Genomic DNA, 21,548 nt, shown 5'->3' with positions numbered 1-21,548 from the left:
ACTTCAAAAAAGAAAAATAGCCTAATTCTAGGATACACTCTTAAAACACTGAACAAAAAACATTAAACATGAGGTCATCCAAGTAGCCTATCATTTATCACCTAATTTAAATTAATATCCTTTGCAATTAGTCAAGAGAACACATGAAGGCTTTTCCCGACGATATTTCAGCATATATTTAGTTTAAGTCTAAAAAGGAAAAAGTAGCCTGCTATGGTTCTGTTCTATTTTGAGTTTACACACATGTCCTTGAACTTTAAAGCGCAGCGCGTTATTTAAAATGTGCGAAAAACCAAGAGGACAGTTCTTCATTTCAACGCGATAGTTTCTCTCGAAGTTCTGAAGGTTCTTCAGTGACGCTGATAGAACGTTCGTTCAAACTCACCTCGTCACTAATGTTCTCGAACCAAAACATGGCCTGAGTGTAGCCATCGTTCATGGAATATTCTATCTCTGAAATGTTTTACTTTAAGGTTCTATTATTATTATTATTATTATTATTATTATTATTATTATTATTATTATTATTATTATTATTTTATACTTGTTTGAAAATGTTCAGAACATTCAGAATATTCAAAAGTAACAGTTATACGTTTTCAGTGTAGAATGTTGTTGTAACCTGCTTCCACTAATTAACCATCTCATATCAGCTGATCTATCAGTGGTGTGATCATCATACAGCAGCAGCAGAGGGAGACACAGACACATGAAGAAGAAGAAGAAGACCTGATACAGTCACTGTTTACTAATCTGCAGCTAGCCAAGGGACAACCTCTATATATATATATATATATAAAACTGACTTTAAAACAGTTTTGACTAGTCTAAAAAAAGGGGAGGTGTGGGGGGGTGAAGAAATAGATCACTAATTTGTAATATTAGTCTAATCAGGTCATGCAACCGACTGCTGACCTTTGACCTCAAGGGTCAGAGTAAAAGTTCAAAGACAACATTTCTTCATTTTTTTCTTCATGTCAAATGTAAAACCCTTTCGTTAAACAAAAGCCTGTTTCTTAATGAGATCAGACGCAGGAAGTGACATCGTATGACTGTCTGTGCAAGTCATTTCAACTTGAGTTATATTAAACTAACTTTATAAATTGAGTTGAACATTGTATAACACAAAAATAAAGCTGAATATTGGTCAAATTAATTAAATGATTCAAATTATTGAAAATACAAACCAAAAACTTTTTTTTTCAGTGTAACAGTCTCTCAATGAGGTGTTCCTGTGGCTCAGTGGTAGAACATTGTGTTAGCAGTGTAAAATGTTTTTGGTTCAATTCCTAGGGAACACACATACTGATTAGGGAAAAAACAAAACAAATTATAGCATTATGAATTATGAATGCACTGGAAGTTGCTTTGGATAAAAGAGTCTGCTGAATGCATTTAATTCTGATTTAAAAACTAAGGCGGGAACTAAACTAAACTTCTAAGCTGAAGTAGGTGGACGTTTTCTACAGTGTAAAGCTGAAGTGACCGAAGCAGATTTCTGAATCTCTACAGACAGCACAAACACAGTGTCATGGATGAAGCTCTGAGAGAGAGAGAGACGTGTGTGTGTGCACCATGCCTGAGGCAGACACTCATTACACACACACACACACACACACACAGAGGAGTGATGAAACTGATAGTGCTGTATTGTGTGGTCAGTAACAGAGGCTCATTGTCAGTTCTCTGCCCCCTGCGCTGCTCATTATGAGCCGTCCCTCGCTCAGCTCCATCTCTCCTCACAAACACTGCTTCCGGTCTCACTTCATTTCTCTCGCTGTGAAATACAGAGAACATCTACGCTCATTTCACTTCAGTTTAATATGACTAAATAAATCAGTTGATTTCATTCAAGTAAAAGCATTAAATACCGTCCTGCTGAGTTTAATTGTGTGTCAGCAGCGCCTCCTGTCTGCAAACCACTGCACTGCAGATGCTTTTATAGAAAGAGAGGAATAAAACTACCAAAAACTCATTTGAACTTAAACTTAACTCATCTTAGATGAAGTCTGCAACACTGACCAGTGCTATTGTGATAGTTTGTATTACTAATTTGAATCAGGTTTTATCTGTATGTTTTCTGTTTCATTTTAATTTGTGTTTAAGTTGTATTCAGTTAAAGTTTTTATAAAGTTTATTACTAGTATAGTATTAGCATTATTGTGTGTTTTCTACAGGAAAAACACTGCTAAAATGCTACAGTAAAAAACTGCAAATTAGAAATCTGTCAACATAAGTCAAAGTTATGGTTTTTGAAAGTAAAAACCGTGCATCTTTTTTAATAAACATAATAAACATAACATTTTAAAGATGGCATTTAGCTGATTTGTACATATTCATATATTCACCACAGCTGCCATTTTTACTGTAAATTGAACAGGATATTATACAGAACTGATGACTGATCCTCATTCTCTAGGTCATACAGTTTTTATTTCATTTTCAGTTTTAGTTAATACATCAAGTTAAACTGAATTAAAATGAGAAATGTTGCAGAAATACAATTATTTAAATGGTTTTAGTTTTAGTTAACTAGAAATATCTGCCAATGAGGTCAAAAATGAACTTGTTTCCTCTAAATTAAGTGTATTTTTCTGACCACATTGACAGATAATTCAAACTCCCTTCATTTTAATTCATTTCTCAGAAAACAAGACTCGTTTTGCGTGTCTTGATTTAAGGAACTTTAGACATCCGGACCCTGAAGACAAGCCAGAGACACTGAGGAAGAACACAGCTTCAGCAGTTAGAGTAGATTTAGTCAGAGTTAAACATCGGTAACATCGACCTGATGCTGAAGTCAAGCCTCTTCAATAACTTCATAATCTACACTAAAGACTGAATAAAGCAGCCGATCGTGAACGCCTTTGTTTTCGTCTGTTATGAGGAGATTCTTTGTGTCGCTGGAGCTTCATCACACACACACACACACACACACACACACATTTGTTTCTGTATATAGTGTGTTCATCCCATAGGTGTAATGGTTTTTATACTGTACAAACTGTATATTCTATAACCCTACACCTAACCCTCATAGGAAACTTTGTGCATATGATAAACTGAAATATATTTCAATGTAATTTCTATATACATGTATGTATTTCTCAGATGGTTTTATCCAAAGTGACAATTTCCGTAATAAATGTTGAAACTTGTAATTTAAATATATTTGTAATTAAACATTTCTTATGATTAAGTTGCAATTTAGTACATTTTCAATATATTAAATCTAAATGTAATATCAAATAACACACTCGAGTTAAATGACAGTATAAGTGCTTTAGGAAATTAATCAACACATCACAATAAGTGTACGTCATTAAAGCATGAAATGAAATTAAAACATATTGATTTAAAGCACATTAAACTAAAATAAAAAAAATATATATTTTTAATATTTGAAGTTCACTACAAGTGCACTGGATCCAGAACAAGACACTTTACAGTGATGAACGAGTGAATCTCTCACATCGTGTGTGTGTGTGTGTGTGTTTGTCACAGTGATTTTTCATCCTCTCTGTCTTTCATCTCTCTCTCTTTCTCTCTCTTTCATCTGTTCATCCCGTCAGTAACAACGGCTCCTTTCATTCGTTCATCTCCGCCCCCCACCGCTGTAATTCAATGTTCCAGAAAAACACATGATTGGAAAGTCAGTCAGTCTTTACAGCCTCAACCTCTTCCTCATGGCCCTTCAGAGTCTTCCTCAACCGCAGGAGCACATCTGCACACACGCACGCACACACACACACGCGCACACACACACACACACACACACACACAGACACACACACACACACACACACACACACTCAGATCATCATGAAGCAGCCATGAGAACAAAATGAGACACTAATGAGATTTCTTATCTCTCAAATTGCCAGTATATCAATCATAAGTCTGAGAACTCAATATGAACTCAAACATTTCAGCAGAAACGAGATCTTGGATGAATTGTTATGAACCTCCATGGACTGGAAACAGGACAGAAATCACAGATGCTTTAATCTGAGTGTGAGCGTGCATCTAACAGGGAAAGTTTTCAGTACGTCGTTGAATGTCATGAACAAACATTCTTTAATAATGTATACTCAAAACATTCTGGCAAAGTTCTATGCTATTCGTTTAGAGTATATAATGTGTATTTCAAACAGCATGGAGAAGATCACAAAGGAAAGAAAAGTGAAATGAAAGTAAAAAACAGAAAGAAAGTTGCTGGACAGTGTGTTTGAAACCACACCATTAAAGCCATGTTTACTCATCTGTAAACGAGGAACACAAAGGGCAGCGTTCGACTGAAGGACCCGGACGCAGAAGGACTGAACCTGAGATGTTCAGGATCCCAGCTCAGGTTTCTAGAGCTATGTGTCTGTTTCAGGGGCTTTTCTGCATGAGAGAGACACATGTCGTCTGTTCCAGTAGCAGTGAAATGTGTTTGTGTTCCTGCAGGCCTGTGAGTCATGTGATGTCACATAATCAGAGACGTTTGAGAGCCATCCGTTTGATCTCACTGACAAACACTCAATCAATTATCTTCACCAGCACTTTACTGTGCTCTAAAGACCTGTAAAGATTCATGTGGAGCCGTTAACTCAGTCAGTCACCACTAGTGCTTCTATCAGTCAGTGTTAAAGCTGAGTGTGTGTGTGTTTGTGCTTAAGGATTCCTCAGATGATATGAGATCATTTTCATCTGCTAAACAAGAAAACAGGTGAAGACCCCGTACAGACAATGAAGGAGGAACCAGGAACACATCCACAGAGCAGAAGATCACAGAGACATGAAATTACAGGACAATATACATGTCAGACAGTCAGAAAACACCTAACTACCACACAGAACGCCATAGCAACATCCCAACAATGACACAAAACACCCTAACAACCACACAGAACGCCATAGCAACATCCTAACAATGACACAGAACACCATAGCAACATCCAAACAACCACACAAAACACCCTAACAACCACACAGCACGCCATAACTACATCCTAACAACCACACAGAACACCATAGCAACATCCAAACAACAACAAAAAACACCCTAACAACATCCAAACAACAACACAAAACACCCTAACAACATCCTAACAATGAAACAGAATGCCTAACAACCAACAACAACACCATGACAACCAAACATAACTCTTACATCATGCTAACAACCACACATAACACTCTAACAACATCCTAACAACCAGACAGAATGCCTAACAACCACCAAAAACATCCAAACAAACACACATAACTCCCTGACAACCACTAACAACACACTAACAACCACAGAGAACAACCTAACAGACAACAAACTAACAACCACACAGAACACCCTAATGACATCCTAACAACCAGACAGAATGCACCAACAACCACTAACAACAATCTAACAACTAGACAGAATGCCTAACAACCACCACCAACATTCAAACAACCACACAGAACACCACAAAAACGACCAACAACACCTTAACAACCACAAAAAAATCCCTAACAACCACTAACAACCACACAGAACACTACAAAACCACCAACAACATACTAAAAGCCACACATAACTCCCTGACAACCACTAACAACACCCTAACAACCACAGAGAACACCACAAAAACCAACAACAACATACTAACAGCCACACATAACTCCCTGACAACCACTAACAACACCCTAACAACCACACAGAACAACCCAACAACCATCACCAACAAACTAACAACCAGACAGAACACCCTAGCAACATCCTAACAACCAGACAGAATGCACCAACAACAACTAACAACATCCTAACAACCACACAGAACACATAACCTAACAACCTAATAACACATAACCTAACAACCTAAGAATACATAACCTAACAACCTAAGAACACATAACCTAACAACTAGACAGAATGCCTAACAACCACCACCAACATTCAAACAACCACACAGAACACCACAAAAACCACCAACAACACCCTAACAACCACACAGAATGCCTAACAACCACTAACAACACCCTAACAACCACACAGAACACTACAAAACCACCAACAACATACTAAAAGCCACACATAACTCCATGACAACAACTAACAACATCCTAACAACCACAATAAATGCCCTAACAACATCATAACCACACAGAACACCAAAACAACACCCTAACAACCACTCAAAAGATCCTAGCAACTACCAAAAACCCCACGAACAACCACTCAGAACACACTTTCAACTACCTGGAATGCACTGCCACCTGCAACTACTCTAAACACCCTAGAAACTGCACAGAGACACCCTAGCAACAGATGCTGGGTAAGTTATCAGTTTTTTTATATATATATATATATATAAAAAATGTATTCTAACGTGTCTGCTGCTGAAGAAAGGGCTGACAGTTCCTGATCAAATGACAGATGTTTAAGGAACTCATTTATTAGAGTCTCTGCTGAGTGATCTCTGAGGTCTGGTCAATCACAGATCAGTCAGCAGGAACGAGGCCGTGAGAAGCAGATGCTCTGATCCTCCATCCAGCGTGACCCTCAGAAATCAAGACGAGAGTCACAAGGCCCACAGCGGCCCGAGGGGAGAGAGAGCATCCTGAGAACCAGAGACACACACAGAAAGACTCTTTTGTCGTCTGAATTCTTCTGCATCATTTTCTGCATTTCATCAGCTGTGACTCAAACTCAGCCACAAATCTCATTCCTGCCCTCTCTGTGTGTTCATCTGTCCATCCATCGGCACAACACACACACACACACACACACACACACACACGGTAAAAACTAAAATGGAATCTTACAAATCAACAAGTTTTATAGAAGTAAAATATTAGCCAAACTACATTAAGTTACACATTTAAAGGGATCTGAAAGATATAAGAATACAATATAGAATATAAGATACATTTATTCACTTAATACAGTGTACATAATAAATTGTTCAAGTATGAATTATACAATATTTTTGTATACGTGTTGTTAACAATGAAGCTCAATGGAAAATATTTTTGAAGTACAATATATTTTAACAATATATTTTGAAAATGTATTTCAAGGGCAAGAAAATACATTTCCATATTTTTGTGTGTAAGTGTGTGTGTGTGTGTGTGTTTTACTGAAAGCAAATAGCATGATTCTTCAAATGTAACATGAATATGTATTTTTGTATAGAAATATATGGAAGCAACAACATTTATTGCTTTTAAAAATGATTTTAATAAGATATCCAAATCAAATATATTTTCAAAAAATATACAGAAAATGGCTGAACAGTTTGATGAACTAATGCTGTAGCTTTCAGAACACAGTCCACTCAGAATACTGAACGTCAGCAGGTGTGTGTGTGTGTGTGTGTGTGTGTCCTGTTTCAACACTGTGACTCCAGTGAATCACTACGGCCTGAACACAGACACTGTCAAAGATGAGTTTCTCACTGATGTCAGATGAGCTTCAGAGCCACAAATGTTGAACAGAAGACACGTCTATAAAGAACACTTCTATTATAACTCTTCTACATAGAAGTCTTCTATCTTCTATATAGAAGGGCAAACAGCTTCTTTAGGGTCAGAAAGAGGGTGGAAACAATCATGACAAACTAAATTATGACCATCAAAAAACCTTGACTAATATAATAAGTGGAGCTCAGTTTTGTAGGAAACAGTTTCAGGCGACACTGTTTCTGCTCTGTCTGTCTAAGTGACAGTATTTTATCTAAACAGTTCAAATATAATGCTATATTACATCTGGACACTATTAAACTGCTCTTATTATTTCTAAAGAATCTAGTATGTACTGCATGCCATAAACCACACAGTGCACTTGAGCCGATGTTGTATTCCCAGTCAGAATTAACACCAGCTCTGACTCCCAACACTTACTTAATTACTTCATCTTGCAATTTAAGCATTTTACTCCTAATACGATTTAAAAAAAGCATAATAACCCGATTTGTTTTCACCATGATGTCACTCATATGACACTTACTGAGGTCATGTGACAAGACAACAATGTTGCAAACTCTACTAATAGTGAGTAATGTTTCACAATCACTCACACTGAACAATAAACCTCAACAGAACAATGACATTAACAGCAAATATGGAATCAATGCAGTCCATCTACACTTAAATACATCTGACATTATTTTGGGTTGTTTCTATGGAGACCACACCTGTAGCAACATCCCAGTAAACAATGTTCTGAACGCTTGCTGACGCTCTCATCAGTATTATTACTAAAGTTCCCTGATCGTTCAAAACATACAGTTTCAATGTGTTGAACGTGTTTTTTTAAGCTTGGTTACAGTTACAGTGCAACATTCCATTTTATTATTTCACTAACAGAAACATTACTTTTGAATGTTTTCAAAGTACCATTTAAAAACGTTTTTGAAAGAATATACATGTTACTGGAGGAACGTTTGTTCAGAACTTGGAGAGAACGTTTTAAGAACGTCCCCTGTTAACTGGGATATTAATGAGGAAGGATTTACGCATACCTGGAAACCAGGTAACCATCTCTCTCTCTCTCTCTCTCGCCCTCCTCCACCCTAACCCCCATTAAAGCCTCTGAAACCCCATCTCAGCTTCCTTCAGATGTTTCTCCAACACAATTGGGGTAACTGGACTCTTGGCGGAGGCAGTCGGTGCAGATATGAAGTGAGCATACAATGGTGCATTCATGCTCCCTCTCTCTCTCTCTCTTCATCCATTCTTCCCCAGCTGCAGAGGAATCCTGTCCAAGACTTCGCCCCCCCACACCGCACCACTGCCACCCGTCCACCAGCAGAGAGAGACGACACAAAAGCAGGATTCATCCCAGAGACGGGGACCCGTTTAAGCGTTACGCAGCTGCATCGATTTATTAAAAGATGGGTGGAGAGAGAGAGAGAGAGAGAGAGAGAGAGGGAGGGAGAGGGTCAGCAGGGGTCACGAGCCCCCAGACTTTATTAACCCTCTGAAGATGATGACATGTTAATGAGCTTTAATTAATATTCAGCAGAAAGTGGGAGAATGTACAGAATGGAGGGATTGATGAGGAAAAGAGAGAGAAACTAAATCTTTCCGTTCCAGGACAAAACAGCTCACATGATGAATTAAAGTTAGTGTATGTATTTCCATTCATGTTCATTTCTATAGCGCTTTTCACAATACTTAAAGCTCCAGAGGAGATTCACAGAAATACATGCTTCAGATGTTACAGTCAAGATAACTTCTGAATAAATACACTTCCCTACACTACTGTACTTAACAGATGAGTGTACTGAGAAAACCACCTGTCTCACACACACACACACACACACACACACACACACATATACACACACGGCTCTTTCTAACAGTATTTCCACATCTGGAGGATCTGAGCAGAGATCATCACAAACACCTACATACACACTTAGATTATAATGAATAAGAGATTTGTCAAAAGAAAAAATATATCAAAAATCAGATTTTTAACTAAGCATGCAAGAATAAATAAATAGATAAATAAACGTTTTATACATACTACGGAGATATATATATATATATATATATATATATATATATATATATATATATATATGCAAAGAAAACAAGTAAAATATATATCAAATTATTAGCATGAATATTAATAAATAAGTATAGAAAATTAAAATACATATTTAATAATGTATATTTAAAAAGTATATGAAAGAAAATGTATAATTATGTGGTCACGCTTAATTTGAAGGTTTAATTCTCACTATTAGCTGTGATTTTTGTCTTAGTAAACTAGTAATTTGCTGTGTATTAATAGTTAGTAATGTACTGTAGTAGTTAAGTTTAGACATGTGGGATGTAGAAGTACTAATACACAGACAATATTCTACTGATATAGATGATAGTTATATGTGTTAAACACGTACATACTCCACTAAAGAAATAACCTCTGAAAGTCCCTGAAATACAGCAAATAAAGACGATGAAGTAAAGTGTTGTGTGTGTACTCGAGTCAAGTATCACACAGGTGAGTCACGCTGGTGCAGGTGAAGCTGAGGCTCCGCCCACAGGAACTCAACTCTCAGCAGCTCCGCCTCGTTCAGAGAAACAAACCCTGGACGCATGAGACCAGTCCATCAGCGTCTGACCTTTCCTGACACACCAGGAATTCCCCAGCCCTCATTACTAAAGCACACAAAGGGCAAAACCTTTCCTTCTCAGAGGAAAAATGATAAAAACTCTGCCCACTTGCATCTTTTGTTCGCCCCACTTCCTGTCAGGCCAGAAACAGGCACACATGCAGACCCAGTGTGATCAGGTGTGTGTGTGTGTGTGTGTGTGAAGGCCAGCCATCAGTCGATCATGAGACATGCATGTCCTCATACTGACCTTTTGACCCCTGCACATCCCAGTGACCGTCTCCAACGGCAACCAGCAGCAGCATCACTGTCACATGCTGCATGACTAAAAAACACACACACACACACACATTATCCAATTAAACTGTGCAGAGAGAGAAAAACAGCCAGCAATGTTAGAGATTTGCTAAAAACATCAGTTTCCAACAGAATGAAGAATAATCCACGAGAAGGTTCAATAATTCACTTTAGTTTGCAGCTCTTTAGGGCAAAACTCTCATTTAAAGAAACGATGAAGGGTCTGAAGTGGTTAACTGCAGCACATATCATTATTCATCGCATATGAACTGATATCAGTCATTAATTGGTTTATTTAATAAGTCTAAATCACGCGCTCTATTCTAACGGGGATTTACACTAATACAGACTACGAATTAATAATAAAACTCGTAATCAAATAATACATTATTGTGTAGCACGAATACGGTCGCGTTAATTATCTACAAACGAGCGAGACATTTCGATAATGCCCTGCTCCAATTTAAAATTATTTTAAGTTTCATAAAATAGTAAAAACTATTAAACATAATGGAAAACTAATTCAATTCGACTTTATTTTAATGCATTTAAACGCGCCATTGAGAGCCGTGCAGAAAATGACAAGTAGCCTACACAAAACAACAATCATTACAACACAAGAACGACGGAATAATTGTAGCTATTTATATTATTAAGAATAATAAACTCTTATTTACATATGAAATCGATGTTATTATTATTATAATTAATGATAATAATAATATCGAGTTCATATGTAAATAAGAGTTTTTAACAATTGTTATTATATTCGATCTTTAGCAAGTTTGAAATGGAAATACAAACAAGTTCATTCTGATCGGATACATGCTATTAGATGAAAACCATTTTGACAATATTTTGCTGTAATTCTGACAGTTTTCAAAAGCAAGAAAGTCAAAGGCGTGAGTTAATTATTTATTAATTAGTCCAGGTAATGAAGATCATCTCGCGCACCTGCGGGTTTCACTTATTTTAACTAAAAATGCGTTTTAAATTATTATATGTAATTTATTCGTATAATATCGTGATTTTAAGACTTTATAAGTCTTCTTATAAAAAAAAAAAACGGAAACCATTGCTGAGAACGAATGTCAGTATCAATGACAATTTATGAAAAAAATGTAAACAAAATGAAAATAGCCTAATCAATCGACATCAGCCCAAATTAATTTATAGTACAAATTCTCAATGCTCGAAAATGTTAATGCACAACAAACACGCCATAAAAAATAATGATAATAAAACTGTCGCTCATCCAAAACGACCAAGCGCTGGAAGAAGCTACAGGAAGACAAACATCCAGACGTAGCTACACAACAATTCAACACAAACAAATCAACTGCATGATGATCCCATAATAATGTTAAATCCCCAGGTCTGCACTTTAAGTGCATGTCTCAGGTGTTTAGACCGAGTGACGCGCGCGCAGTCATATTCCTATAAACGCCTTTTTCTCCTCGCCTCCAGCTCGCGCGCCTTTCCCAACTCCCCTGACAGAGCAACCGGGAGAAACTCACATCAGAGCGTGCAGCAGGCCTCAGATCCGCGAGATCCCGCGTACATCCGAGCCGAGAGACGCGACGCGCTTCCTCTACATGTGTGCGTTTGAAGCTCACGGAGAAAAGACGCTCCAAAGGGAGACGCGCGTCTTTTCTCTTTTCTGTTCTTTTTTTATATACACAGAACTGCTTTTTGTTCCTCATTTTTTTCATTTAAGAGGGTAATGGAAGGGGGGTGTTCGTTTGATCACATGATTACAATTCACCTGAGATAAAACAAAGGACGCAAAGAGCGCCGGAGCCCGAGACAGAGAGATGCTCTCATGGCCAGGATCCCCTTATCAGAGTCAACATTCATGGATAATGAAAAAGGCAATGATTTTTGGCCTGAGTGTGGGGGGGAGAGGGAGATGGAAATACAAGAGGTTATTGTTGACCAGAACAGCGCGCGTGTTTGTGTGCGTTGGCCCGTCGTTCGCCTCTCTTCTCGTCTTTCTATATTCTGTTTAAACGCGTTAAATGCGCTCTCTGTGTGTTTATGTGATGCAATTATGACACCAACACGTAGCACGACAGGAGTTCATTCCAGCGCTGAGCGCGCGCCCGCGGGTCACGGCTACAGGCCTACATGCGCGCACACCGTCCCGCAGATAAAACTAAGCATAAAATCAGCTAAAAAGTCTCAAACTAGATGGAGATACACTCATAGATGGGCTATTCCGCGCGCACTGGAGTAAGAGGGAAAGCGTTATTGCGCACAGCAGGTGTTCAGAGACGCGCTGCCGGAGCTGCTGACAGGTCCGATGTGTGGCCTCCTCCGACTCACCCCGCGGCACCCGCAGGACAACAACGCGCCAGTGTGGTCCGAAACAGTTGAAAGAACACCCGAAAAACCCCATGACCCTGTAATGAGGAACCAGCGACCACCTGTGAAAGTCTGACTCAACCACAAACCTGCATTATAACATTACTGACGGAACATCAGCAGCTAATGGACATCTTTGCATTCTTTTATTGCAGAATTTCCCAAACTTTGTGAGCCGAGCAATTTATTCAGCCCAGTTATCTCCCAGACAGCAAGCTATTTCGGCCCAGAACCGGCCCACATCTGGCCTGCGTGAAATCCATACGGGCCAGATCTGGGCCAGACCTGAGCCGAAATTGCTTGCTGTCTGGGTAATTATTATTATTTTTTTTAATTATAATTTTTTTCTTAACAACACATTCGCACGTTCACTGTCTGTTAAAAGGCACATATAAAATTGATGATTATTTTTATTTACCAATTATTATTTTATACTTTTTTAATTTAATTTATTAGTAGCTTTGATTGGTATTCACTTTTCTTCAACTTATTGTGTTTCCCCCATCAACTCAACTCTCTGTATTTCCAGTTTAGTTTATTTTTGATTGCAAACTTTTATATGTGTTAGAAATGAGATATCCGCTAAACTGCGTGTAAGTCCGAATGATCAAAAATAACCATAAGCTTTGATTTTAAAATGAAACAGATTCCAGATTCAGATTATTAACAGAATTTGAATTTTTACACTCATCAAAAAAGGGCGTTTTCACACTTATGCCATAAAAGACCCAGTTCTGTTTCCCAGAGCAAGCCTACAGTTCTTAGAATATTTTTATTAAGAACCTTTAAATGTTCCATGGATGTTGCAGGTTCCTTATGGAACCATCGATCCCAATAAAGAACCTTTATTTTTAAGAAGACAATAGCCATTTAAAACTATTTATAATAGAACAACTTTACACCAAAACGTAATAACTGAGAGCTAAATCAGCATATAAAGATGCAAATGTGTGAGTAAATGTAAAAAAAAAAAATGTTAAACTCTCAAATAAAATAAAATGATTACACCCTGATATGTGGTTGATTTGCAGCAGAAATCACCGCCCTCCGCGGAGAAACTTCAGGGCGAAGTCCAGCAGCCAATCAGAGCGCGACCCGCGAGCCTCCGCTGCTCCTTTAAGAATTTTTTTTCTTTTTTTTTTTCCACGAACTGATTTTTTTTTCTCGCTCCTCACACAACGAGGCTCTTTAAGCCCCGGCGCGCGACACAGAGCAGGCATTCAGAGCGCGAGCGAGGGGGCTGAACCGACGGACTCTCGCGCTGGGCGGGCGACCTGCTTCAGTGCTGTAAGAGCTTCACATTATTACCTCTCTCTCTATCTCTTACTCTGTGTGGGAATATACGGCTATGCATGTATCGAGAAACCGCTAAACACAGAAATTAGTATCAGTATTGTTAATAATAGGCTACACATGCTCTGCTTTGACTTTATTTCTCTACACCTTCTTATTTACACGTGAAGTCGGGGTTTCTCTGTGGATTGAGCTTTGGTAACAAGGGCGTCATTGTAAAGAAGAACGATTTTTATATATCTTTCTGGATTAACAGTGTAAAATACTCAAATGTCCTGAGCACGAAAGTCTTTTAAACTAAGTTGGCGTCACGAGGGATAATTTTCCAGATTTGCGTGAATGTGTAAATCAGAGTCGTGTTGGGTTAATCTGTCTTTAAGGGGAAAGTTGCTTAATCTGTTTTTGACGTACAATATATAATACAGGTAATTAAATAACGAATTTAAAGTACTTATTTCCATGTTGTTGGCGGTATTATAAATAAGAGCTTTTAAAAATACAGACAATTTTTGCTATAGTCTTTGAAACACGTTTTACTCGCGCATTATCGAGCAAATCCCGTTTCAAACTGCTCTACAGATCCATCAGATTTAAGTTCAATTTGCTAATATGAAAAGAGGAAAACTTAAAGTAGCCTACAAAATCTACATAATATGTTCACCCAAAAAGAAAAAAAGTTTCACGCTCCGATATTCTGATAGAAATGCAGAAATTGTACCAGAGATGCAAATCACTGGAAGCATATGAATCTTATTCAGTTCATCTTTAGCTACATTATTTCGGGATATACTTGACGTTATATATATATATATATATATATATATATATATATATATATATATATATATATATATATATATATATATATATATATATCAAAGATATAACAAATCTGAGCACACTTGTTTAAATGTTTGGGAATATTTGAATGGGCTTGTTCCATTTAGGAGAGTTTTGGCATGAGTGAATTAGGGGCAAATTATTGCCAAACCAGGCGTAATGACCCGCCCTACTGTACTGTGTGAACCTTGTCAGAGTATCCCGAAATAATGTAGCTAAAGATGAACTGAATAAGATTTAAATAGTAGGCCTAAACGAAGTTAGAATTGGCGGATAAAAAAAGAGCAATAATAAAGAGTTGTGAGTTGTTAAAATGAATGAACAAAGTTCTGAAAAGAAAATGTGCTGAACGGAAAACAGAGCAAACCCAAAAGCGTAATTAAAGAAATTGACCGATACCTGTATTAGCCTACTAAAAACTAATTATCAAGTCTCACGAGGTGCATTTTAGGCTATTTGTGTCCCAAAGAAACTTCTACTTAACACACACAAGTCAATCGGACACAGATCTAAACGTTTGTATCCCAGTGACCCAGCCAAATGTGATCACTGAATTAATATTAAATGAATCTGTTATCACTTGAGATAAATCACCTGTGACTGATCTTAATTAAAACTGATGTCGGATGGATGTGTGAGATCAACAGCAGGTCTAAGATCTAATTCAAGAGGCATCTCTAGTATTTTTGCCGTATATAAAACAGTAGGTTATCTGTTGTGTTTAGTTCAAACTTTAAGAGAAAATCTGGTTCTCCGATTGATCCTCAGTCAGACCTATAGACGCCAAATAAATAGTTTATTATTTATGCCGCTTGCTTGAGTTTTCAGAAACGCACTGCCATGACTCTCCGTGTTTTTCTGCTGGTTATAAGTCGTCACTTGTGCTTTCAGCAACAAACAGTGTGTAATTCAGCAGCGCAGCCGCCCGCTCCGTGTTTATCCAGCAGCGCGCGGAATGAAGCCCGTATTATCCTGCCCTCTCTCTCCCGGGAGCTTGAACAAACCCACAAACCTTCAACAGTAGCTTGTTAGCAGAAGTGAAGCTAAAATAACACACTCACACACTGACGCCACCGTATGACTGCTGGAAAAAAGACCAATCCTAAATAAAGTCAAAGCCTCAGTGTTTGTAGCAGTTTTTCCTGAACAGGTTTATCTTGTTCGGAGTGCTGGGTCATGAACAGCCAAGAGGTTGTGCGGTTATATCCCATTACAACTCCGTATTTATATTATCACACATTCAGAAGAAATACTTTATAAAACATGTAAAGGTAGCGTGACAACCTATGATAATAAAAATAAATAAACATTCCTTTGTGTGTGTGTTTTTTGCAGGTTTTTCAGCAGATCTATAGGCTATCCTGAGAAAGACGGCGGATGGATTCATTTTGAAAAGAACTGAGATCGTGTAAAAATTAAGCGAGTTAACGTTCCATTGGAGGACCTAAAGTAAATAATAATATATATAATATTTTAAAAAGCATTGGCAACTGTTTTTAGTGAATAAACTTAAAAACCAGAGGCCCTGCCAGAACAACTAGACCTTCCGCAGACAGCTGTGGCCGCAGAGCGAGGACCGATGTCGGCGGAGGAGCACAGTATGTCCGAAGTGGAAATGAGTCCCGGGGTTTCGGACGACGGTCACTCCATGTCCCCCGGACACTCGTCCGGTGCTCCCGGCGGGGCGGACTCCCCTCTTCCCGGTCAGGCGTCTCAGATGCCGGGCGTCGGTGATGATGCGGCCGGGGTCTCGGTGAAGTCCGACGAAGACGACGACCGTTTCCCCATCGGCATCCGTGAGGCGGTCAGTCAGGTGCTCAACGGTTACGACTGGACGCTCGTACCCATGCCCGTGCGCGTGAACTCGGGCAGTAAGAACAAGCCGCACGTGAAGCGTCCGATGAACGCGTTCATGGTGTGGGCGCAGGCCGCGCGCAGGAAACTGGCGGATCAATATCCGCACCTGCACAACGCCGAGCTCAGCAAAACACTCGGAAAACTCTGGAGGTGAGAGACAAAACATAACGTTTACCTGTGTAACCCTTACTAAAGATGCTGTGGCGCCACCATGGTGCAGTGATGTTAGTACCATAATACTATAAAATATGGTAGGCTACTAAATGTTTGCAATGTCATGCACAAATTAATATTTATATAATATACTCCAAAGGCATCTTTATCTAAACAGCACGTTTGCTTTTCACTTTGTTTTACTTGAAATATGAAATATAATCATAAAAGATGCATAAGAAATCAAATTAACAGTAAAACGTAAAAAAAATTGACAGATAGGAATAATTAGTCATTGTTGAAAATATAATTAATAAACATAATGGGGGGGGGGGGGGAGAAGCAAAACAAAGCATCTCTATAAAATCATGGTGACTGAATTAAAGGTCCATCTGCACATTCTCAATCCCTTCACATCATAAAGCACTCAAGAAACAGCCTCCATGAATTCATTACTGTAATTGTCTCATTAAATAACTGATGCTGGAGTTTAATGGCTCTCTTAGGTTCTGCTGTCCATCTGATGACCACACTACTGACTGTACACTGCTCCAGTGCTGTTGTTAACGCAGCCTCTGGCTTTGAGTTTCTCAGGGGCTTTAACTCAGAATAATCATTCCTTCAAGATGCCAGATTAGAAGGACAAATCCCTTCAGGAGCTGCTGTGGAAAAGAGCGCACACACACACACCGGCCACAGTCTGTAAACAACACTATTAACCTGAGCTAGAAGGCCAGCTTCAGCTATTACTGAGGGCATTTATCTAAAATAGTTTATTTTCATGTGTGAGCGAGTGTTTGGTTCTGCTGGGTTTATAGCTGCAGTCTCTGAATGAAAGTGTCTCGCTCTACAGATGACAGCACAACAGGTGGAGAATCACACCGCAGAGTTCGTTCAGACACCAGCTGGAATATCACACACACACACTGATCGTCTGCTCATGTTAAACTCTCAGATGAGAAATCTGAGACAGTTTCAGTGTTTAACAACTCAACAATCTCAAAGTCTAGTGTCTATAGTCTATTCAGAACTTAACTACTGTTTTTACATACAGTAAATAAGGCCACAGGGAAAAAAATTATTACACACATTTTAAAAACTTAAGTATTAAAATTTAAAAAGCACTGATGGAGTATTGCAATTCTGTTGATTGGAATAAGATTGTAATGTCAGTTTATATTGGTGCCTGAGTTATGAATTTCTATAGGAGTTTCTCTTTATTAGATTCTCTTTATCTGTCCAGTGATTAACTGTTACATGTCACATTGGTTGAGCATTTCACTCTTGAATAATCTGGCATTTTAAAATGCATGAACATTTTTGCATTATATATACTGTGGAAAGATAATCCTTTTTTTTTTTTTGCATGTTTGTCTCAGGCTGCTGAACGAGTCAGATAAGAGGCCATTTATCGAGGAAGCTGAGCGTTTGAGGAAGCAGCATAAGAAAGATTATCCCGAGTACAAGTACCAGCCACGTAGACGCAAGAACGGCAAACCGGGATCCAGCTCTGAGGGTGACGCCCACTCTGAGGGCGAGGTCAGTCACAGCCAATCGCATTACAAAAGTCTGCATCTGGAGGTGGCTCATGGCGGAGCCGCAGGATCACCATTGGGCGACGGACACCACCCTCACACTACAGGTGAGCTACACTCACCTACACTACTGTTAAGACATCCGGGCTCACTTTTATTGACAAAAGTGACAGTAAAGACATTTATAGTGTTAGAAAAGTAATAAATGCAGCATCTGTGAGCAAAAACCTTCAAATACATTAAAAATCTTACTCACCCCAAACTGCTTCCTCTAAAATGCATCCATTTGTTCCTTCAGGTCAGAGTCACAGCCCTCCGACGCCCCCTACTACTCCTAAAACAGAATTGCAGGGTGGTAAATCCGGTGAGGGCAAGCGTGAGGGCGGAGCCTCCAGGAGCGGTTTGGGGGTGGGAGCAGATGGAAGCTCCGCCTCCTCATCGGCCAGTGGAAAACCGCATATCGACTTTGGAAATGTGGACATTGGCGAGATCAGCCATGAGGTGATGGCCAACATGGAGCCGTTTGATGTGAACGAGTTCGATCAGTACCTGCCGCCCAACGGGCACCCACAGTCATCGAGTGGGACAAGCGCTGGGTCTTCGGCTTCACCGTACACTTACGGCATCTCCAGTGCGTTGGCAGCCGCTAGCGGTCACTCCACCGCCTGGCTTTCCAAGCAGCAGCTGCCATCCCAACAGCACTTGGGATCGGATGGCGGGAAGACGCAGATTAAGAGTGAGACGCACTTCTCCAGTGATGCAGCGGCGAGCGGGTCACACGTCACATACCTGCCACACTACAGCGCCGCCTTCCCCTCGCTGGCGTCCCGCGCGCAGTTCGCCGAATACGCTGAGCACCAGGCATCCGGCTCGTACTACGCTCACTCAAGCCAGACCTCTGGCCTTTACTCCGCCTTCTCCTACATGGGCCCTTCGCAGAGGCCCCTGTACACCGCCATTCCAGACCCCGGCTCCGTGCCGCAGTCACACAGCCCAACACACTGGGAGCAGCCCGTATACACCACCTTATCTCGACCATGACGCAACGTGCTGGTTTGGTATCCAGTCGATGTAGGGTCCAACAAAAGTGTGACTGAATATCATGACAAACGCTCACCTGCACCACAGTCTACACAGACAGGAACCTGAGAGAAACTTGTGTGTGTGGAGATCTGCAGGGAACATATTCTCACATGCCTCAGGCTGATCAAACCTTCACAACCGACACAGATTCACTCAACGCTAGACGAATTAAAGGAGGAAGAAATTAAACACCTGTGGTCCCTCATGAAACATATTACCAAAGTTCTGAGACCAAAACATTAAACAACATCCAACAAAAATAGGTGCAGTTTCTGAACTCTTGAGTGGCAGTAACACTCAAACCAAACATCAGTACAGAAGTCGACCTGCTCAAACACTAGATCACTCAAACTTCACACACACACAAACTCACAACTGATGATAGTATCTCGAAATCCATGTTGTTGTGGTTTTGTATGAGTGAATAATCTCTTTTTATTAACCAAAACAAGGCCATATTGTTTTTATCAACAAATAATGACGTGTTTTCGTTGTTGTAATCGTTTCTATTGTTGTTACTCTTGTTATTTGTGCTGCCATAACTACACTGAAAAGTCTTCACCACTGTCTAGTGTTTGTTAATGACATTAGTGTTTTATGACTTTCAGCGTGTGTAAATATCAGTGCCAGGACGTGATAATTACTCGTCTTTACCTTTTTACTCCAAACACAGGCAATATTTCAGTCATCGGTATTAACCATTTCCGGTTAATAAAGACTTTTTTTTTTTACTTAAGTGCCTCAGTCCATCAGCAACGGTTTGTCATCGACGATAAATTCGAATTAAATCTCGCAAATCTATTTTTTTTTTCAGCGCGCTAAATTGATCAGCCGTTAGCCGCTATGAATATTTAAACGCCCACGTGACAAATAGTCTACAGGAATTTGAAAGAGCGCGCCGTTTGGTCTTTTATTGAAGTAATGTCGTTTCAGAACAATGCCAGTCTTAACGTTTAATATATTTTTTAAAACACCGTTTAAAAAAAAAAAAACTGAAATAAAAGATTGCGGCTAATATAAACATGTCTTTTGCAGTCTGTTACTGTAAACGATGTTTCCCAGATAGCACACGCACGTCTGCAAGAGGTCTGTTAAAGATCGCTTCATCTGGAAAGCATCTGTTGTGTACAAACATCTTATAGATGTCTTTAAGATGTCATTTTTACATAATCATATGCATCACTTGTCATCTGATAGGAAAGGTCCCATAGACGTCCTGGAGATGTAAATGACATCTCTGTGATACCTGTGCTATCAGGGTTAGTTATTAGATGTTCTCTTCCCTTTGGTACTGTTACAGTTTTTGCCCTGTTCTTTAGTATTATTCAAAAACAGCAAACAAACAGCATTCTTGTTGTATATTACATACTATTATTTATATTTGTTGTTTTGTTCGGTTTTTATCAGTAGTGTTTTATTCTGATGTTGGAAACTGTAATTTTGTGGTGGGTAAAAGTGTTGTTGTTTTTCTTTATCAGTGTAAATAGAAGAGAGCAGTGACTAACTTCCCTCACTTTAAATAAAGCTGCAGTCTGTTCAAATGCCTCCTTGTCTTTATACTTACCTGGATATTCATTTTATTCTTCCTTACTTTTTTAACACACACACATATTTATTTTCACAAATCAATTAATTACAAAGTAATGGTGAGTAACACATTAGATGTGTAATTTTTTGTGTAAAAATATGTGTATTCATTATCTATACCATAGTTATCACCCATGTATTCCACCAGAACACAGTAGCCTATATGGACACATAGAATATATTACTTTTCTGTATTTAAGACAAATGTGAAACTGAATGCTGCATATAATAATGCAAATATTTCCATATCACGCAACACAATGAAGTCATGTGACAGCAATGTAGTTTAGATTGAGTTTGTGTCCATGCAGTATGCTAGTATTCTGTTCTGAACAAATGCAATGTTTTTATGAGCTTGTAAGTTCATTCTGATTGGATGAGACTAATATCATGCACTGCACATCTCTACAGCCTCTGCATTGACACTGTGTGTGTGTGAATGCTACCCTGCTTA

The 21,548-nt window shown here is 39.0% G+C and overlaps 1 protein-coding gene across 2 annotated transcripts; it reads left to right on the top strand.

Moving 5' to 3' along the window:
• The first annotated feature begins 13,837 nt into the window (after nt 1-13,837).
• On the top strand, nt 13,838-21,048 carry LOC113081864 (transcription factor Sox-10-like). Of its 2 annotated transcripts, XM_026253765.1 has the most exons (4): nt 13,838-14,033; nt 16,215-16,886; nt 18,269-18,531; nt 18,723-19,465. In XM_026253765.1, exons 2-4 carry the CDS (start codon nt 16,459-16,461, stop codon nt 19,463-19,465), a joined length of 1,434 nt encoding a protein of 477 aa, XP_026109550.1. In that variant the 5' UTR covers nt 13,838-14,033; nt 16,215-16,458. The 2 variants fall into 2 exon arrangements, with proteins under 2 accessions (XP_026109550.1, XP_026109551.1); XM_026253766.1 differs by lacking the exon at nt 13,838-14,033 and having other exon boundaries at nt 16,459-16,886; nt 18,723-21,048.
• Nucleotides 21,049-21,548: the final 500 nt, after the last annotated feature.

The sequence above is a fragment of the Carassius auratus genome, unplaced genomic scaffold (genome assembly GCF_003368295.1).
Source record: "Carassius auratus strain Wakin unplaced genomic scaffold, ASM336829v1 scaf_tig00035131, whole genome shotgun sequence".
In the NCBI taxonomy this organism is placed as follows: Eukaryota; Metazoa; Chordata; class Actinopteri; order Cypriniformes; family Cyprinidae; genus Carassius; species Carassius auratus.
Note: the sequence above shows the minus strand (reverse complement) of the source record. Positions and strands in the feature narration are given on the sequence as shown.